This window comes from Muntiacus reevesi, chromosome 19, assembly GCF_963930625.1.
Source record: "Muntiacus reevesi chromosome 19, mMunRee1.1, whole genome shotgun sequence".
In the NCBI taxonomy this organism is placed as follows: domain Eukaryota; kingdom Metazoa; phylum Chordata; class Mammalia; order Artiodactyla; family Cervidae; genus Muntiacus; species Muntiacus reevesi.
Window position 1 is genome coordinate 30,214,668 of NC_089267.1, and position 22,450 is coordinate 30,237,117.

Consider the following 22,450-nt stretch of genomic DNA (forward strand, 5'->3'; position numbering starts at 1 on the left):
CATATGTAGAGTAAAAATAATAAACAACTTTCTTTAATGTTGAATTTTTCATAATACATTGATTATATCTCACAAGGTAAAAATTTACTACAAAACACAACTAAATTTGGAGCAAGGTGCTTTTGTGGGGGAAAGCAAAACAGAGGACAGTATCCCCTTATAGGAAAGAAAACGAGAGGTTTTTTCTACTCTTTTGCAAAACATTGACGTCATATTCTCTATGCCAAATCTTTAAACTTTTAAATTCTATATGAAAATAGTATTGTTTAGCCTGAAAACGAAAAGATTAGGAGTAGGCTGTAATAAAGTGTTAGCAATCAAAAAAGTTGTGAATAAAATAAATGTCAAGACCGTTGAAAGGCTATAATATTGTTTGTTCCAGCACTTTTTCTCTTTGGTCCTCATTCACTGGTGTCCTCCATCAGCCCAGCTGGAACAGTCCTCTTTTCTTTCCCTTCCAGCTCATCCTTCATGGGGCTCCTAGACTGGTGTTCCTAAAGCAAGCTTTGTTCTTGACGCATCTCGTCTTGACAGCTGTTCTTACCTCACTAGCCTCATCTTTCCAAACAGCTTTTATGTCCTACTTTGTCATCACTCTTCTACTCACAGAAACCACACCAAAACATGGGTGGCCCAGGCAGGTCAATGATTTGCAATTGGTATTATTTTAATTATCTTTAAACATTTATTCAGAGAGAGGTACCACGCATGGCTTTAGGGTACAGTGGAGAATTAGATTGTTACTGATTTTAGCTCAGTCTGTCTGTGATTGTTCTAGATCACCCATTGCACGCCTCTCTCAGGGTCTGTGATCCTTGTGGTTTCTCTCATTAAAAGGTGGTTTAGTGACCATCTGTGTTTCTCATGCAAGTGCCCTGGAGTTCTCCTCCTTATTCCAAGTGGTTTAAGTATTCCTCCAACCTCCTTACTGTTACCTCACTAAGAAGAGTTCTGATAAATACATAATTGATTTTCCTTCTGGATACATTCTCAATTATGTTTTAGCACCCTGGTAATATTGTAGTGCCATTTTAGAACGGCTTCCCAAGAATATGCCTGACTCATCCTCGTCTGCATCTACCTTCCCTTCACCCTGGGGCATTTTCTTTCCTGCCTTACTTTGCTGGCTAAGATCTCCAAAGAAAACAAGCCTTCTTGTTTTATTTCTAGCTCTTAAAATGAAGGATGTCAATATTTCACAGTTAATTATGATGGTTCTTTGAAGTTTTATTTTGTAAATGCTCTTTATCGGGTTTAGAAATCTCTCTTGTAATTCTCGTTTCCTAATTTAAAAAAACCTCACAAATCGATGTTGATTTTTCTGCATCTATTGGGATCTCACTCCTTTCTGTCTAACTTAAGTGCTACCTTTGTTTTTTTTTTTGTTTTTTAAAGTTTATTTTATTAGTTGGAGGCTAATTACTTCACAACATTTCAGTGGGTTTTGTCATACACTGACATGAATCAGCCATAGAGTTACATGTATTCCCCATCCCGATCCCCCCTCCCAACCTCCCTCTCCTCCCGATTCCTCTGGGTCCTCCCAGTGCACCAGGCCCGAGCGCTCGTCTCATGCATACCACCTGGGCTGGTGGTCCGTTTCACCATAGATAATATACATGCTGTTCTTTTGAAACATCCCACCCTCACTTTCTCCCACAGAGTTCAAAAGTCTGTTCTGTATTTCTGTGTCTCTTTTTCTGTTTTGCATATAGGATTATCGTTACCATCTTTCTAAATTCCATATATATGTGTTAGTATGCTGTAATGTTCTTTATCTTTCTGGCTTACTTCACTCTATATAATGGGCTCCAGTTTCATCCATCTCATTAGAACTGATTCAAATGAATTCTTTTTAATGGCTGAGTAATATTCCATGGTGTATATGTACCACAGCTTCCTTATCCATTCGTCTGCTGATGGGCATCTAGGTTGCTTCCATGTCCTGGCTCTTATGCTGCGATGAACATTGGGGTGCACGTGTCTCTTTCAGATCTGGTTTCCTCGGTGTGTATGCCCAGAAGTGGTATTGCTGGGTCATATGGCAGTTCTATTTGTTGTTGTTCAATTCTTAAGTTGTGTTCAACTCTTTGTGACCCAATGGACTGCAGCTTACATTAATCAATTTTATAATTTTAAATCAACCTTGAAGTTCTAGAAGAAGTCCTAGTTATCCATGCCAGATTATGCATTTCTAATTTTCTTTATAGTTCCACTATACATTACAATTATTTTTAAATAGATAAATTAAGATTTTTGCTTCCCTGATAGCTCAGTCAGTAAAGAATCTGCCTGCAGTGCAGGAGACCCCAGTTCAATTCCTGGGTTGGGAAGATCCCTTGGAGAAGGGATAGGCTACCCACCCCAGTATTCTTGGGCTTCCCTTGTGGCTCAGCTGGTAAAGAATCTGCCTGCAATGCAGGAGACCTGGGTTTGATCCATGGCTGGGGAAGATCCCCTGGAGAAGGGATAGACTACCACCCCAGTATTCTGGCCTGGAGAATTCCATGGACTGTATAGTCCATGGGGTTGCAAAGAGTCTGACACGACTGAGTGACTTTCACTACTTCACTGTACATTACAGTTAATTTTAAGTAGATAAATTTAATATTTTTAGTTGGAGTTTCAATATCAAACTCTCAGAAATAATAGGATGAATAGATAGAACAGTAGAAGGATATAGTAGACCTGAAAAGCACTAGAAACAATTCAACATAATTAAGATTTATATAATTACATACAACAGCAGGATACAAATTCTGTTCAGGTTCCCATAGACTGTAAACCAGGAGACACTGAAGCATATCCAGGGACATTGAACAAGGTACAAATATTTCATAGTCTATTGAAATAATACAAAGTGTGTTCTTTTATCACTGTGGACTTAGGTTAGAAATCAGTATCAAAAGATACCTGAAAATAATCCACATACTTTCAAATGCAATGTGACATTTATCAAGAGAGGTCTTTGATTTAGCCATTGAAAGTATCAATAAAGTTAAAAGACTCAAAAAACACAGTGATTGCAGGGAAGAAAATACTTAAATGAGAAATTAATATCAAAATGAGAAGTTGATATTGAAGATACTTTAAAAATCCCATGTATCTGGAAATTAAATGTCCACTTTTACGTGATGGGTATATCTAAGAAGTCATAGCAAGGAAAATATTTGTAACAGAATAACAATGAAAGAAAATTTATCAGGATTCATTGCATGTAGCTGAAGCTGCTCAGTGCAGCTAAATACAATGCAAAATCTCAAATAAGGTATGAAAACAAATGATGCATAAAATTTCGTGAAATTTAAACAAAATCTGTACTTTAGTTAATAAAACTGTATTACATGTTAATTTCCTGTTCTGTTTTTTAAAACATAGTATTTCTTTATATTCTTAGATTTTTAAGCCTAGACTTGAGTAAGATTGCTTTGTGATTTTCCTTTTTTATACCATCCTTTTCTGGTTTTGGAGTCAAAGTTATACTAGCCTTATAAAATGAAGTAGGACTTGTGCCCTTTCTGTTTTCTGGAAGAGCTGTGTGAGATCAAAATGCCTTTCACCTTAATGACATTGTGGTTCATATGAGAATAATTTTTGAAAATTTCTAAGGTAAGCATAGTAACCTCGCATATGAAAGAAGTTTAATATTCTGAGTGCATCCACTTGTTTAATGCAATGTAGTCTATATTTCCGTTCATTAAAGCAGAATTTTAAGCTGTTTTCTTCAAATATTTTGTATACTTTTTCGTTTATCTTCTTGATTTATCAGCTTCTAAAAACTGATACTATGATGATGGATTTGCTCATTTCTTCTTACATTCCATCATTTTCTTCTTTGTATATTTAGAGGCTTTTGTTATATGCATACAAATATAAAATTGCTTTAGCTACAAGGAATCATTCTTTTTGGCTTAGTCTTTGTTATTTGATACTGTATAAGCTGACTGATATATATTTTTTCATCTACTAATTTTGTTTTTCTGTATCCTAATGTTTACATGTGCTTCTTGCCAATCACCTATAGTTGCATTTTAAAAAATACCAAGTCAGAAAATTTTGCCTTTTAAATAAAGATTTTATCCCACTTATTTTATTGGATGGAAAAGAGGAACATTTATGGAAAGACAGGAAGAAAGAGTTAGGGGGGTGGTTTGTAAAGACTGAAAGTGATTGTTTTAGAAAAAATTGGAGAACGTCCTATTTTCGTAAATTGATAGATCTTGATACCCTTACAAGTGAAATAGCCTAAAAACATAAATAGTTCAACTATGTATTTAGATGATAAATTCATGAATTCCAGAATCATAATAGAATATTAAGGGAAGCTAGTGAATTTAAAATCTCAGGTGGAAGATAACCATGTAATCCTATGAAATGGTACTTTGGGATCACCCCCAAAGGCAAAATTGTAAGCTGAATCATCAATCAATCTGACCATTATGGTCTTTTAAAATTTTTCTTATAATATTTAAGTTGTTGATTTTCAGGACTTTCCTGGTAGTCCAGTGGCTAAGACTCCTCACTCCCAATGCAGGGGACCTGGGTTCAATCCCACATTGCCACAACTAAGATATCCTGTTTGTCTCAACTAAAGATCCTGCAGGCTACAACTAAGACATGGTTCAGGCAAATAAATAAATACACTAAAAAAATATTTAAGCTTTTGAAGTCTATTAAACTCTATTAAGCTTTTGAAAATATTAAACTTTTGAAGTCTATATATATTTTTTCAATATTTTGTTAAAATGAAAATCATTTGGATTTGTTTGTTGTACAGTGGTCTGTCACAGTTGTTATGCTGCCTGACTAATGGATCAGTAAATACTTGACATAATTAGTAGCCATGTTTTTTGAATCTGTCTCCTAAGGTAAAAGAAATAAAAGCAAATTTAAACAAATGGGACCTAATTAAACTTAAAAGCTTTTGCACAGCAGAGAAAACCGTTGACAAAAAGAAAAAAAACAATTTACTGAATGAGAGAAAATATTTGCAAATGATATGACAGATAAGGGGTTAATATCCAAAATATATAATCAGCTCTTACAACTCAGTATAGAAAAACAGCCCAGTCAAAAAATGAGCAGAATGGGCTTCTGAGTGGCTCAGTGGTAAAGAACTCACCTGCAGTGCAGGAGATGGTAGGAGACATGGGTTCAATCCTTGGGGCAGAAAGATGCCCTGGAAGAGGGGATAGCAACCCACTCCAGTATTTTTGCCTGGAGAATCCCATGGACAGAGGAGACTGGTGAGCTACAGTCCTTGGGGTGGCAGAGTCAGACATGACTGAACTGAGTGAGCACACACACAACATACAATAAAATACACTGGAGTGTATATAGAAAAAATGTAAGTAAATAGGTAAAAACAAAACCAAAATGAGCAGAAGACCTAGGTAGCCTTCACATGTATTCTTTGGAAAAAGATCTAACAGGCACACGAAATGATGCTCAACATCGCTAATTATTAGAGAATGCTAATCAAAAACAGTGAGATACCACTTCTTACCTGGCAGAATGGTTACTATCAAAAAGTCTATAAATAACAAATGTTGGCCAGGATGTAGAGAAAAGGGAATCCTTGTACACTGCTGGTGGAAATGGAAATTGGTGCAGTCAGTGTAGAGAACAGTATGGAGGTTCATTAAAAAAGTAAAAATAGAACTACCATGATTCAGCAGTTCCACTCTTGGGTAAATATCCGAAGAAAATAAAAAGCATTAATTCAGAAACATACATGCACTCCAGTGCTTATAGCAGCATTGTTTATAATAGCCACTGTATGGAAGCAGCCTAAGTGTCCATCAACAGATGAATATGTGTGTGTATATAAAGTTCAGTTATTACTTAGCAATAAAAAAGAATGAAATGTTGTCATGAGCAGCAATGTGGATGGACACAAAGATTGTGCTTAGTAAAATAAATCAGATAGAAAAAAGACAAATATTCTTAGTTATCACTTACATGTGAAATCTAAAAGAAGAAAATGAACAAATGTATAAAAGAAATCAGAAGCAAACTCACAGGTATAGAGAACAAACTAGTGGTTACCAGTAGGGAGAGGGGTGGCAGGGGCAAGACAGGGGTATGAGATTAGGAGGTACAATCTACTATGTATAACATAAATAATTTATAAGGATATATTGTATAGCATGGAGAAATATAGCCATTATTTTTGTAATAACTTTAGAGTGCAACCTATAAAACTATCGAATCACTATTTTGTATAGCTGAAGCTAATATATTATTGGAAATCCACTGTATGTCAATAAAATTTAAAAAAATTAAAAGTTTTAAAATAAAATGTGTAGGGTTTGGTGTAGTGAGTAGGAGAAAGTGACTCAGGTGTCTAGCTTAGGTATTTGGGACAGCTAATGATGCCACTATTGCAAGATGGGAATTACAGGGGTAAAAAACACATTGAGTGGCAAGACATTGAGTTGTTTAGATATACTAACTTGGAGGTGATTGTAAGACATCTCTGCTGGAACTTAGTTTAGCGTGTGCATTTGGAGCTAAAGATGAGGCAGTTCTTGAAGCCATTTAAGAAGAGGTCTTCCGAGGATAGCTGATGAGATTTCTGGTAACAAAAGCAGTATCAATATTGAATTAACAGAGCCAGGGAACAAAACTGAAAAGGAGAAATCAAAGCACGAAAATAAGAATGAATGGATATTAGAAAACTATGAAAGCAAATACTTAAAGAGGGTTGGACGTGCCTCACAATGTCACCCAGTGATTAGAGTCAGACTGTGAGGCCTGAAAAGGTCATTCAATCAAGAGTGCTCTGAGGACTTTTCTATAATGTCAGTAGAACAGTAGGATAGAAGCTAGAGTTAATAGGTTTAAACTGAATCATAGTGGATGACAGTACTTTTTTAAGACTACATGTCAGTGGAAGAGAAGAGGAAAATAAAGTTAGAGTCCTTCTTCAACCTGGTACCAAAAAAGTCCCAGATGGGCTAAGCATTGAAATGTAACATTAAATCATGAATATAAATAAAATATGAAAATACCAGGGACAAAAATAAAAGGACAGAGAAGGCCTTTTGAAATATCATGGCCATGTCATGAATTAAAAACAAAATATTTGTACAGTTAAAACTAAAACTTCTGTATTTCAAATTGTGCGTGCATGCTCAGTCGTGTCCGACTCTTTGCGACGCTATGGACTGTAGCCCACCAGGCTCCTCTGTCCATGGGATTTCCCAGGCAAGAATACTGGAGTGGGTTGCCGTTTCCTTCTCCAGGGGATCTTCCCAATACAGGGATTGAACTTGCGTCTCCTGCATTGCAGGTGGATTCTTTACTGTGGAGCCACCAACAAAACTATGAGAGAGGAAAAACTGGGAGGGTGGAATAAATGATTGGCAGACTGTATGAGTAACAAGATTTAAGTCTTTAAACACCAGAAAAGTGTTTACAAAGCAGTAAGAAAAATGCACTTTAGTTTTTTTTTTAATGGGCCAAATACATGGAAAACAATTTTAATATCACTCTAATTTGAAAACTGGAAATGAAATCAGTAAGATGTCATTTCATTACCATAAAATTAAAATGATTAGGAAAAACACGAGACCATGCAGCATTGATAAGGAAGTGTAAAGAAATAAGCACCAAAAGCTGCTGATGGGAATATAAAATCATGATTTTCTTGGAAAGGAATTTAGCAGCATGTGTAAAAGCCTCAAAGAGGAGGATATACATCCCAGTGTATTGAAGCTAAGAAAATGCTTAAAGATTATTGACACAATTTACAGTAGAAGTTCAGCAAAAATTACAGAGTGGTGATAAGTGATTAACAGGAGTTTGCTACGAGAATAAATTGAGGAAAGCTCCTGCAAAGGCCCTGAGTCATGAGAAGTTTCTAGGAATTGGGAGGGATGCCAGTATAGATGAAATACAAAAGTAACTATAGTGTACTAATATTTATTTAGTTCTTACTATGACCCAGGTATTTTTTCAGGTATATTCTCTCCTTTATACTCTTAAGTCTCAAAATAATCCCATGCAGTAAATACTAGTTACTAAATCACAAAAAGTTATGTGACTTGCCCAAGTCACATAGTAATCGGGTAAAGCCAGAATTCCACAGAACTCAATTCTTAACCACAGCGCCTCTCTCCTTCCGAATGAATATGAAAGCCATGGCGGAGTGTTGCCAAACCAAGACCAGGGAGTTAGGCAGGAGCTACGCCGCGGTGCCTTGTAAGCCCCTTGAAAGATTTTAGAAGTTATCCTGAAGGAAACAGAAAGCATTTGGAAGATGCTGGGTTCAAATATGTGGATGGTTGCATGGGGGAGGAGCTGACACTTGTGTTCATATTTGTAATTATAATAAGTTGACTCTGGAGTGTCATGAAGAATGGATTAGAGAGAAGAGTAAGTGTAGGTAGATATCCCAGGTAGGAGGCTTCTACTTACTGCATTTCCTTCAGTGTGCAAGTTGACAAGAAGAATCTGAGTATTGATCTCTGTTGCACATGACAGAAATCCCAACTCAAACTGGCCTAAGGCAATTCCTTGAGTCATGTGACCAGAAAGTCCCAGGAGAACGTTAGCATCAGTCACGACCGCATTCAGGGCAGAAGCTGTCAACACTGGAGCTGTTTCCTTTTTTCTGTTGAGTTGGGTTTGCTCTGTTTGTGTGCTGGTTCTTCAGTCACGCATCCCCCAAGGTATATGTGCAACTGGAAGTGACCTTTTTTAGGAGCTCCTTTAAAAGCCCTGAGATCTCTTTAATCATGTGCCTGCCCCTGACCAGCCCCCATGGTCAACAGAATGAGATGACCTTATTTGTCTATGCTTTAGTGAACGTTTCAGTCCTTGAGTTGCGTTGAAGCTCTGCTGAGACCTCATGGACCCATAGGGAGGATAGATTCCCCCAGTGACAAAAGGAGGTTCTGATAATGAAGGGCAGCAGACATGTTCCATACATATCCAGTTTTATTATATTTGGAAAACAAACTTTAATCAGTAATGTTCTTTGAAAGTTTGCTTATTTAGTTGTACAGAAGTTTAAAGTTTTTTTCTATTTAAACATATTCATTGTCTTTAGAGTCTTATTTCTTGAACACTCTTTAGTTCCTTGTGTAATTACATGAATACTGTTATTTACAAGTTTTTCTTTATGTATTCCTTCTGTGTATATAACCCTTATTTATCTGAAAACTTTCTGGATTGTGGAAGAAAATTATTCTCCACATTGATTGGTACCTAATATTTGTATGTTGCTTTCTAGTTAAAAAATCTTTTTCCACGTATCCTAGAATTCAGTTACTATAATAAATCTGTAAGGTAGGTATTTTTACTGCTATTTTGTATTGACAGACCCAGAACTTGAAGCTATATTTTTTGCTAAGTTCAGTACTCTTTAACTCTGTTAATAGTCACTTTTCTTACATTCATTCATTCACTGCTGCAAAACACTTTCATGGCAAGCCAGGTCAACACAAAAAGTAGAGAAGAAACAAACTATATAGGTTAGGAAAATGTAACATAAATACAGTGACAGAAAAAATTTAAAGCACTATATATGAATATTATGTACAAATATGCTAGTAAATTTTAAAATGTAGGGAGAACTGATGTCTTAAATTTCTAAAATGACTCAAAGAAGTTAAACAGCCTGGCCAAACCAATTATATAGCCATGAAAGAAACTAAATAGTCCCACATATACTAAAGAGGCACTAGATCCAGAGAATTTTAGTGAATGACTTGTACTAAATCTTCAAGAAGCAAGTAAATCTTAGCTATGAAAATATTTCCAAGCCCAGAAAAACTGAAAGCACCCAGCTCATTTTATGAGGTTGGCATTCCTTTAAAGATACTAACAAGATAAAGTGCTCGCATCACCACAGTTGCTGAGCATCTACATACATCTGCGTGGAAAGGAGACAGGAAGTTGGGGACAGGGAATTTGAGGTTAGAGAGGGGTTGAAGGATTTCCAGTTTTCTTTGTAATGTCTGTATTTACACTGAGAAATATTCAGGTGTTATTTAAAAATTACCAGTTGCCATTTCTGTAGAGTTTTGATAGGCTTGGCTGTTTTATAAAAATGAGATGTTTTTGTCATAGTGTTTTCCTGTGAAGTAATTTAAAGTATTTTCATTTATTTCTCATCACCAGTGGGTATGGATCTGCTTAATTAACACATTGTCTATTAGCTAATTTCAAGAGTGTATAAATTTAACTCAACAATTCCATGATACAGTTTTTTTTGGGAAACACAGAAATCACAGCATACCCTAATTTAAGCTGCATTACCAGCTTATCAATATTGATCGAAATCTATCACTTTTATAAATAGATGAAGAACAAGGCTCAAATGAAATACGTGATTCCGCTTTAAAGAGCAATTTTTAAAATATTTGTATTTAAAAAAATATCTTCCCCCTCAATCTTGGGCATAATCTTTGTCTTACTTCAATTCTTTTTTATAGGTCTTTGATTTTATGATATAACCAGGAATTCCCAGGAGCTTGAGGTATCCATTTATTTACATGGTTGCCATGACAAAGGGAAATCACAAATATGAAGGTCTTTTCTAAAAACAACAGATGAACACTGTCATGATTGAGTGCTTCTTCCAAATTCATCAAGAAAGATCCATCAGTAAAATTACATCTAAAGAAAAGACTTTAAGAAATGTGACTGTTTGCTAGTCGATTGCACTGGAAGGTATTAAAAGTACTGTATTTACTTGCAGATTGGCCGCCTCCAGGAAATGGTGAGCAAAAGCGAACAAGGTCTTGGCTCTGCCGAAGGACTCATTGCCAGTCTCCAAGATTCCCAGGAAAGACTTCAGAATGAGCTTGATCTGACTAAAGGGAGGCTGAAGGAGACCAAGGATGCTCTATCAAATGTTGAGGTAATGTCATTATTCTACTATAATCTAAATATCAGCGAGGTTAAAAGTATGATTTAGTTACTTTGCTTAAAGTTTATTTTAAACATCACATTATATATAGTGTATTCGTTTCCTAAGGTTGACAGAGCTAAGTACTATAAACATGGTGGCCTAAAACAACATGAATTGATTCTGTCATGGTTCTGAAGATTCAAAGTTCAAAATCAAGTTGTTACCAGGGCCATTCTCCCTTTTAAACCTCTAAGGGAGGATCCTTTCTTGCCTTTTCCAGCCCCTGGCAGTCAGGTGTTCCTTGGCTGGTGGCAGCACAGCTTCAGTCTTCTCTGTATTCTCAGAGCATCCTTCCTGTGTCCTTACATCTTGTAAGGATACCTGTTGGACGAAGGGCATAGCCGACTCCAGCCTGACTCCATCTTCCCTAATTGTATCTTCACTGACCCTATTTCCAAATAACATCACATTCTGAGGAACTGGGGTGCTAGAACTTCCACATATCTTTTTGGAAACACAATTCAACCCACAATATTCAACCCATAATATTAACAGCATGCACAGTTCTCTTAACTGGTAAGAATTTGAACTCTTATGTATAGCAACTAAGTGATTCTCCGTGACCTCCAGATATTGGGAAAGGTTTGTCTTTCTCCTTCAAGTCTTATGAAGCAAAGCAAATATTTAGACTGCCTTGGAAGATAGAGAAATGAACCATACAACTAGGAGGACAGTAGCTAGAGATTTCTTACTTTAAGTAATTCTATTCCATTCAACATTGTGTTTGGTGGAAAAAATAATTTCTCTAAGCAGAGTACTTAGGGAAAATAACAGTTGGCTAGGATGGCTAAATTCAGGTTTCACCATTTACTGCTTACTAGCCAGGTGAACAATTTCAGCACTGACTTACTGCTTTCCCATTAATCTGGATTTGCTCCTCAACAATGCCACAGCAATTGGGTAATCCAGAAAGGGGCCACTGTGAAAAGAGAAGGGTGGACCAGCATCTCTTCCTTTTCTGTTGTGCCCTGAGAGTAGGTAGAGTGCTGGCAGGGATCAACGGTTGCCAGTGTTGTCCAGCCAGATCATGTCCAGAAAACCACTTGATTTATGCTACTCTACAGAGATGTCACATATTTCATAGTCTATTACAGTAACATAAACCCATGGACCATTAGTTTGAAGTTACATGATAAAAATAGAAGCCTAAATTTCTTATGATTATTTTAATCAGGTCAGTGAGGTACAATTATAATGCCTAAGCTTTGAATAGATAGCATACTTTTGATTTGAATGGGAATGAATTTTAATACTATATTTGCCTATGTAGTGTGTGTTCAGGTGAAGATAATTGAATTATTAGATACCTGTGATACCGAAAGTTTAGGTATTAATTTAATGCTGAGTTTAAGCTTTTTAAAATAATTTGTCAGTGTATGATTCTTAATAAAATATATCTTGCACAAGGACATTTAAAAGATAAAATGGGTACCATGATTTTACTGTCAGAAAATTGCAAATAATTGTTATAGATAGTGCTATCAATTACTGTGCTGTAAGAATTTAAAACTTACAATGCAGTCACTCTCCTTACTTGAAATAATCAGCAGTGACTTTGAAGACTAGTCTTTATTGATAGCTTTTATTCTTCAGAGTAAGTTAGAACAAGAGAGGCGACAGCATGAAGAAACACTGGCTGCCATGAAAGAAGAGGAGAAACTACAAGTGGACAAAATGGCCCATGACTTAGAGATGAAATGGACTGAAAACCTTAGGTACATTCTTTACTCTCTAATGTCATCTTACTGTACATATATGCAAAAAAAAATGGTTTTCTATTTAAGTGGCTTACATTGTCTCATTGTTAAAGATGTAGTAGCAACATTTTTTTAAAAAGATCTATTTATTTGGGTTTGCTGGGTCTTAGTTGCAGCATGTGAACTCTTAGATGTGGCATGTGGGATCCAGTTCCCTGACCAGGGATCGAACCCAGGCCCTCTGTATCAGGAGCACAGAGTCTTAGCCACTGAACCACCAGGGAAGTCCATAGTAGCAACATTTTAAATTAATTTTTCCCATGGTTAAATGCAGAGAAATTGGAGTTCTGTTTTTCTACTTAAATACAGATAACTTTTTATTTCATTTCCTTGACTATAAGTGAAGTGAAGTGAATTCACTCAGTTGTGTCCCACTCTTTGCGACCCCATGGACCGTAGCCTGCCAGGCTCCTCTGTCCATGGGATTCTCTAGGCAAGAATGCTGGAGTGGGTTGCCATTTCCTTCTCCTGACTATAAGTGGAGAACTAATCTGAAGTCAGAGGACTTATTGTTCTAGAATAAGACTTATTCTACCTTCAGTAATTTGATTAATCAGTGATCTTGATAAGTTACCAGTTTACCTTATGATCCTTAACTTATTGATAAAATAAGCACCTCTGAGCCGGCTTTTGAGGCAGTTTAGTTAAATGCTTAGAAAACCTTCGAAAAAACTATACTGTAGTTATTGAGAGGAAATATTCTCTTTACAAATTAAATACATTTGTTCTGTTTTAGACAAGAGTGTTCCAAACTTCGTGAAGAGTTAAGACTTCAACATGAAGAGGATAAAAAGTCAGCAATGTCTCAACTTTTGCAGTTAAAAGAGCGAGAGAAAAATGCAGCTAGGGATTCATGGCAGAAGAAAGTAGAAGATCTCTTAAACCAGGTAATTAATAGTCTGTGGATTAGGGAAGATCATTTTCCTTGACATTTGCTAGCTAAAGAAGTATAAAACATTGTGTGTTAATTCACTGTATTTTGTTATTTTTTATAGGACTAAAATTTTTTAGATTGTATGAAATTAAGGAAGTGTTCTTAAACTTAGGAAATAGTGTGCTTAATAATTATGTTATATCTACAGTCCTAAATATTGAGAAGCACTTACAGTTGTTTGGTTTAATATTTGAACTGAACAAATTAAAGATTCTAAATGGAAAAGTTTTAGTTTGAAAGTATAGCATCTTTTTCCAAGCCATTAGATGCCATTTGGGCAATGGAGGGTAAAATTTATTAAATGTAATCCCAGTTTCCTAAAACCACTTACTAGAAGTGAGCAATTTACTTCTTTCTCACCAGCAAGAAGTTGCATGTTATGCTTCAAAATGACATAAATGAAAGGTGGTGGTTTTTCTAAATCTATCTTCTTATGTCAGGCTCGCTTATTTCCAGAGCATCTATAACTATAATTAAGCGAATTTGCACATTTTCACTCATTTACACAACTTCTAAATTTATGAATTCTTAACAGTCTCCTGCAAAGCTAATAATTAAATAGGACTGACTGCATGAGTCACCAGTCGATAAGCAAGTGCAGAACTCGACAAGCCGCAGCTCAGCAATTTAGTGCCGGAAATTCACTATTATCTTTCTATTTGTGATCACGATGAATTTCAAAATAAACAGCATAGGCTTTTTTGTAGGATTATTTATTACACAAGTACATACATGCAGTATCTTTCCAGAGTACTTTGAGCCTGCCCATTTGTGACTGGTATTTCATAGTAACTTACATTGTTACTCTGGAAAGGGAGATATATACCTCCAGGAATATTTATGAGCTTTAGTGAATAAATTTGAAACCTTTGAAACTCACACAAAAATAAGAAAACAACTCTCACTAGAGGTTGGTCACCATGTTAGCATTCCTTATTAGTTACCTTCTCTATACTTATTTTACGTCCCTCCTTAGGGATCTAGAAGGATTTGTTTTACTGGATAGAGTGGTAATACTCTATCCAGTGATGTGATGTTCTGTGCTTAGGAAGGTTTAATTTTACCACATAATCCAATTTACAGTAAAAATGAAAAACATCCCTTAAAGTCTGCCTTGTTTTTCAATCAGGATCTATTGAGCTAAACATTTTCTAGCTGGATTTGGCACTGTAAAGAGGGCACACTGCTTCGCCCACCTGTTTTCTATCAAGTTATTTTATTCATTATTCATTTACTCAGATTTCCTCCATGCCTCTCTGATATTTTGGTATCCTTGTCTTGTCGGGTTTTTTTTGGACATTCAGTCTACATTGTTCATTCCCAAGGGGATATAATGTTTTGCATCTGGTTCTAGTTCTATGTATTATAACATAATTTGTTACATGTGGCTGCAATTTTTGCAAACTTTACAGAAAAAAATTTTAAATCCATTTTCAAAGCAGATTAACCATAAATATCAAGGTAAGCAAGAATTAAATGGCTCCAAAGGTGAAACTGTTCTGTTCTGCTTCAGGCCATCAGACCATTTCCAAAATTACAACATCTTCCTTTTTCCCACTTCTAAAATATGTAGGGCACACACATTGCTGTAGATAAGCTGGCAAATAGCTGTTACATTCAGGACTGTCTACCTGGAGAAAGTTAAGAGAAAACTAAACAAAGGATTTCACATTAAAGTGGAAATGAGTGTTATATTAGAGGTTTCAGTCTTTGTAGATATATGAGATGGGAAACATTCTAGCAGGACCAGCAGTCTTTTTAATGGAACTTTGTTTTGGACAGAAGACCCTTCCTGGCCCTTTGGGTCTTGTTCTCTTAATTCTTTTGGATGGTTTCCTAGAGTCTCTGTCTGACGCCTGCTCTGCCATTCTCCAGCTTCCTGACTCCTACTCATCCCTACTCCTCAAAGTTCCCCTACCCTGCCTCCTACGGCTGTTTCACTCTGTCACCCCAGCACTGCCTGCACCCCTCCACACTTGGGGAAGACAGACCTGGCTTGGGCTTTGTGAAATTAAGGGAGTACAGAGTGGTGGATAGAACAGGAAACAGGGCTTAGGCAGAAGCATCTGCTATGAGAGGTATCAGAGGATCTGTATTTTCCTGTTTTTTAATCATTTCTGAGTAAGCTAAACACAAGTCTAATTTTTGTGCCTTAGCTTACATGTATTTCATCCCACTTAGAGCAAAGAAGAAGTAAAAGAATTTGTCTTTCACATGGGTTTAAACTCACCCTCATGGCCTACATATCAGAAAAATGGGCATAGACAAGCATGAGAATTTTATTTTTCTTTAATTCAATGTTTTTTACTTTATGAAAATTTCCAGAAGCTTTTATTTTCATTCTATGCTCCAGTCGGAGCCTAACTTGATATCTTTTAGTCTTCCTTTATTATTTCATTGTGTTTTTTTTTTTTCTATTCAATGATTATACTTTAGTCCAAAACTAATTTTGCTTCCTAGGCTAATGGGTGTGTACATTTGAATTCCTTTAAAGTAGAAGAAATACAGTCTTATTTTTCTTTAGTTGAAAAATGATTATATAGATTCCTCATTGATCATATTTTCTATTTGTGAGCCTAAACTGTCATCATTTATTTCTCTATTTCATCTTTTTCAAGGAAGATTTTATTTTGGAATAATAAGGAAGTATGATTTTGTATTCCAGCGCCCCTATTCAGATTAGTGACCTGAGAAATGTGAGAGGCACATGGATCATTCAGACATAGAATTATGGAATTCTGTAGCTTAGGTCTGACTCTCCATTTTGAACTCTGAGGCCCCAAGGTCATTTAGCTGGTTGTAGCAATGCATATGTCACAGTTTTTACCCTCCACATATTATCAGTCTAATAGGGGAAAGACCCGTGTACAGATGCCTCAGTAAAAACCACTCTGCAGTAAGTGGCTTTGTAAATGGTCTGGACCGTGAGTACTGTAGAAGCAGTAGTGTCAGAGTGCTGCCAGCTCACCAAGCTGATCGCGCCCAGACCTTCTCAACTCCGTATTCAGAGTCGTCAGGGTCATCATGGCTTGCAGTCATCCATGGTGAGAGTGTTTACATCCTCCGTGTAGCAAACGCTACAGGTGAGGGCTTCATTTTTCAGAGAGCTGTTAAACGATTTACCAGCATACTGCTGGGTAGGAGTATTGAGTTAGAGAAAAGTCAAATAGCCAGTGTGGTTGGGTAAGATTTCACTGAGGAGGTCAGCTTTAGTGTGGCCTTTGAATAAGGTAAAGGGGGAACACAAATATTTTTATTCATTTATCAGACATTTATACTCAATGTATCAGATAGAATATACTCAAATTTCCCAGACACTGTAAGGAATACAGAAAAATAACAGGACAGTTGGGGAGAGAGGTCATTGTGAAGAATTGACTTCTCATCTTGCTGATGCTGCTGCTAAGTCGCTTCAGTCGTGTCCGACTCTGTGCGACCCCATAGACGGCAGCCCACCAGGCTCCCCCGTCCCTGGGATTCTTCAGGCGAGAACACTGGAGTGGGTTGCCAGTTCCTTCTCCAGTGCATGAAAGGAAAAGTGAAAGTGAAGTCACTCAGTCATGTCTGACTCTTAGCAACCCCATGGACTTCAGCCTACCAGGCTCCTCCATCCATGGGATTTTCCAGGCAAGAGTACTGGAGTGGGGTGCCATTGCTTTCTCCGGCTTCTCGTCTTAGGAGGTCAAAATTTACTCAATAAGCTATGAGATTCTCTCAAAGATTTGTGAATAACATGCTGAATTTTTTTTTTTTTTAATTTTAGAAAGCTTAATATTGAAGTGAGGACTAACTGGAGACATCTTAGTATAAATATCTAAATCAGTGTCTGAAACAGAGCCCTTGAATACATATCATGCATCCCTCTACCACCTCAGCCTAAGCCAGACCACTCCTGCTAGACACTGTCGTTCCTTGCTGCCTAGCTATCTAAGCAGTACGAGTGACTGCCTCCTCTCTCACCTGCTGTGCAGCCAGCCACCAGCATCTTCTGCTGTTCTGCCTTCCAGGAGCATCCAGATCTGCTCATGTCCTACCTCTTCCTCCGCTACCCTTCTGTACCGCACCTGGAACCTGTGTTTGGTTTCCCTGCTTCTTCTCTTACCTACCTACAAATTGTTTTCCATCCAACCAAAGTGGTACTCTTAAAATATTAATTAGATGATGTTACTGTAATCTTCAAATCCGCCAGTGGCTTCCCATCACCTTTTTAGAGTGCACTCCACACTCACTGTGGTCTGCAGGAGCCTCATGGTTTGGCCTCTGTCTACATGGCCAGCGTCATCTGCTGCGCTGCCTCCCTTCGTTTTTTACAGCCATCCTGGATTGCTTGGAGTGGAGTTTCTGGACCACATGCACCAAGCGTAATCCATCTCAGGGCCTCTGCATCTTCCAATGCTTATGGAGTCCACCTTCCCCAGATCTACATGGCTTGTTCCTCAGTTTGTTCAATTCTCTGCTCAAATCTTTTTTCCAAAAAATATTTGTTTGTCTGTGCTGGGTCTTCATTGCTGGGCAGGCTTTTCTGTAGTTGTAGTGAGCGGGGGCTACTCTTTGTTGCAGTGCACAGGCTCCTCATTGCAGTGGCTTCTCTTGTTGCAGAGCTCAGCTCTAGGGTACATGGACTCAGTAGTCACAGTTCCCAGGCTCTAGAGCACAGGCTCTATAGTTGTGGTTCATGGTCTTAGTTGCTCCATGGCTTTTGGGATCTTTCCGGACCAGGGATCGAACCCGTGTCTCTTGAATTGGCTTGTTGTTTCTTTACCATTGAGCCTCCAGGGAAGCCCTATGCACAGATCTTAATTCTTCAAAAAGATCTTCCTTGACCACTTCACCAAAAATAGCCTCCCTTTGTCACTCTGTCTTTTTATTCTGCTTTGTGTTTCTTCAAAACATTTGTTTCCACATAGCATCATATTGATTCTCTTTCTTGTTAGAATGTAGTTCCATGAGTGCTGGGTCTTTACCTGTGTTGTTCACTGCTGCATCCCAGCAGCTTAAAATGTGCCTTGCCTATAGTCAGCTCTCAGGTGTTGCTGAATAAAGAAAAACAGAGGCAGGCATCCAAAGAGGAGGTTGTCAAATATATGAAGTGCAAATAATGCCACCCCAATAGGACCTGAATTAAGTTTATTTCACTGAGAATTACAAGAGAAATCATAAAGGAACAAATTTGATGGAATACTTTGGTAAAGGAGAAGGACATGTTAAAGTTGGCCCAGGATTTGAAACTAAGATAATGGAAAGAAGATGATCATCTGAGACAGGAAGGTCACAACAGACTATTTCACTGAAAGGGGATGAGGTGGTGAGTTTGGTTTTAGACTTATTGATTCTACAATCACAGGATACTTGGGCATTTTTCACACTCAGTAGGAAAGAACAATGACATGAATAAGAAATGGAGCATCAAAATCAATGCTGTTGATCAAGAGTGACAGAAAAGCCAGTTTAAGGCTGTTGCAGAATGCTTTCTGATTTCTAGATGAGTGTTGCCTAATATGGTAGCAACAGGCCACCTATGACTGCTGAGCACTTGAAGTGAGCTTCATCCAATTTGAGATGTCAATGTAAAATATATACTGGGTTTTGAAAATTTAATATAAAAAAATGGAATGTCTCACTAGTACTTTTTATTTAGTTACATGTTGAAGATTGATTTTATTTTTTTTAGTTACATGTTGAGATGCTAGTGCTTGGGATATATTGGGTTAAATATATGCCTAAAAATAATTTTACTTTTTTTAATATGGCTATTAAAATATTAAAGTGACACATGTGGGTCTCAATTATAACCCTTGTTAGCACTGGTCTAGACTATTTGGAACACAAAATTTTGAATCAGTTTGGTTCTATAAGTACTCATTCTACTGGCTCTTAAGTTTTATGTTAGGAAGAAAGAAATTCTCTCTTTAGAAATTGTACTTCTCTCTATTGAAAAAAGATTATATTTTCATCAGTTTTCTGCCCATGTTAAATGAATAACAATACTACCTTTTAGTGGAAGAATGGCTGCAAGCAGGTACTGAAGTAGAGGGGATAGAAAAGGACCCAGAGTTACCATCTCTTCTCAGCTAACTTAGACCATGACCTCGACAGAAGCCCCAAGCAGCGACAGGAGACAAGTGAAGCTTGAAGGTTCAGAATCTTCTCCTGAGAAATTAGGAGAGCAGGAAACTATGTGAAAGAAACATCAGAGATTCAGCCTGGACTCTGAGAAAAGAAAACGAAGAGATGGAACTGTGATATCTATACCTAGCTATAAAAAGATGTGGTAAAATACTGGGTAGTTTTAGCTATAGGCTTTTTGTAGATTTTTTTTTTGACCGTACCACTCAGCATGCAGATGACACCACCGTTATGGCATAAAGTAAAGAACTAGAGCCTCTTGATGAAAGTGAAAGAGGAGAGTGAAAAAGTTGGCTTAAAGCTCAATATTCAGAAAACTAAGATCATGTCATCTGGTCCCATCACTTCATGGGAAATAGATGGGGAAACAGTGGCAGATTTTATTTTTCTGGGCTCCAAAATCACTGCAGATGGTGACTACAGCTATGAAATTAAAAGATTCTTACTCCTTGGAAGGAAAGTTAGCATATTAAAGAGCAGAGACTACTTTGCCAACAAAGGTCTGTCTAGTCAAGGCTATGGTTTTTCCAGTAGTCATGTGTGGATGTGAGAGTTGGATGGTGAAGAAAGCTGAGCACTGAAGAATTGATGCTTTTGAACTGTGGTGTTGGGGAAGACTCTTGAGAGTCCCTTGGACTGCTAGGAGATTAAACAAGTTCATGCTAAAGGAAATCAGTCCTGAATATTCATTGGAAGGTTGAAGCTGAAGCTCCAATACTTTGGCCACCTGATGCGAAGAGCTGACTCATTTGAAAAGACCCTGATGCTGGGAAAGATTGAGGGCAGGAGAAGGGGATGACAGAGGATGAGATGATTGGATGGCATCACCAGCTCAGTGGCCATGGGTTTGGTGGACTCCAGGAGTTGGTGATGGACAGGGAGGCCTGGCGTGCTGTGGTTCATGGGGTTGCAAAGAGTCGGACACAAATGAGCAACTGAACTGAACTGAACACAGCATGCAGGATCTTAGTTCCCTGACCAAGGACTGAACCCTTACCTACACTGGGAGTGTGTAGTCTTAACCACTGGACTACCAGGAAGTTCCCACCTGCCCCCAGAGTAGTTTTAATGTGTGTTGAGTGTGTGTGTGTGTATATCTGTTTTGCAAAATGCTGCAGTGGGACTGTGATGAAATGCAGAACGGTCTATGCCTTCACAGGTACTAGGACCCAGAAGACACCTGAAAAATATTAAGAACTTCTGGATAGCACTGTAATAGTAAATACATTTATTTCCATTTCCTATGGCAAGATAATAAAAATAATTACAATACTTTGGATTTGAAAACATTCAGTAGATATATGATTATAAAATTAAAGACCTAGCCTCTGAGAAGTGTTAAAATTATCTAACATTAGCTTCTCTTCACCTTAATTTCATTGAAAAACCTGTTATTACTGATTTAGTTTAAATATGAAACAATTGTTCATGACTTTTTTTATTTTTTGTTTCAGGAGAATTATTAAAGTTGTGATTCCCACTTCTAATCTTAGGTTTATTGGGTGCTTTTCTCTAGATATTAGTATACTTAAAAATAATATTGGAGAAAAATTTCCATAATTTAAGAAAGTACAGTGTTATATGTTAGGTACTTAATTTTGGAATATTTTATTAAGATTTAACATATTTTACTTGAATGCAGTGTAAGATTAGTGTAGATATTGTTTCAAGGAATTTAGAAATTTAACAAGTGACATTTCTTCTGTTAGTAAAGAAAATTCTCTTGTCAGAATAAAAAATTTTGACATATGTTAAAAATTCAGTATTTCTGATATGCTAGGCACTGTGACAGACCAGTAACAGGGCTGTCTCACTTCCCTTTGTTTATAATCTAGAAAAGAAGGCAAATAGAAATGGCACATTAATTCATTACGACTGTAATGTTATATGGGGAAGGCTTCTCTAAGTGCAGGATCATTTACCTGGAAGAGAAGTGGAATCAGGCCAAGAGGAGAAGGAGAACAGCATTCTGGGCAGAAGGGGAAGTATGTGCAAAGGTCCTCAGGCAGCCCCCAAATACCTATATTCTGGGGAATAGAGAGCTAGGAAGATGGGGGAGGTAGGCAGCAGGGTCTGCCTTGTGGAGATGTTTGCCTTGTGGAGATTTTATCTAAAGTGCCTTGACGAGCCACTGAAAGATTGTAAGCAAGGTTTGACGAATCTAACACATTCAAATATTAAAGTTTCAAAACTCTGACTGCAGTACAGAGAACAGACCAGAGTAGGACAGGATAGGTGCCGTTCAGTGATATTGTTTGGCAGTCTGTCCTTGTTCAGATTAATACAAATATTTAGTATACTCATGAGTTCATTTCCCTTGAGGGAATACATTTCTAAGTCTTAGATTCTGTTGCCTTCTGTCAACAAGATATCTATGGTTTTTTCTAAATAACTTTTTGTTATCTAAAAGTTTCTTATTGCTTCTTATGTTACTGTGGGGAAGGGGAAAAGGTAGAGAGTAGTAAGAACTAACTCAGTAAGAAAAGTCCATACCATTCATTTAGTCATTTAGTAAACATTTATTGACCATTTACTCCTTGCCAGGTACTAAGTTTGGCACTTTGGATGCAAAATATGAACAAGCCATGGTCCTCTAAAAGCTTGTCATTAAGTGTGTGCATGCTGTCTCTTCCGTCCTGTGGACCATGCCCAACCAGGCTCCTCTGTCCATGGTGAATCTCCAGGCAAGAATACTGGAGTGGGTTCCCATAT

At 37.3% G+C, this 22,450-nt stretch overlaps 1 protein-coding gene across 2 annotated transcripts in view; it reads left to right on the forward strand.

The window, feature by feature from the left end:
- The window catches only part of FAM184A (family with sequence similarity 184 member A), a 120,147-nt gene that overhangs the window by 63,816 nt on the left and 33,881 nt on the right, over positions 1 to 22,450 (forward strand). For both annotated transcript variants that reach the window (XM_065911419.1, XM_065911416.1), the window contains exons 7-9: positions 10,709 to 10,870; positions 12,515 to 12,636; positions 13,415 to 13,565. In XM_065911419.1, coding sequence (XP_065767491.1) covers positions 10,709 to 10,870; positions 12,515 to 12,636; positions 13,415 to 13,565 — 435 coding nt within the window. The remainder of the gene's footprint in view (positions 1 to 10,708; positions 10,871 to 12,514; positions 12,637 to 13,414; positions 13,566 to 22,450) is intronic.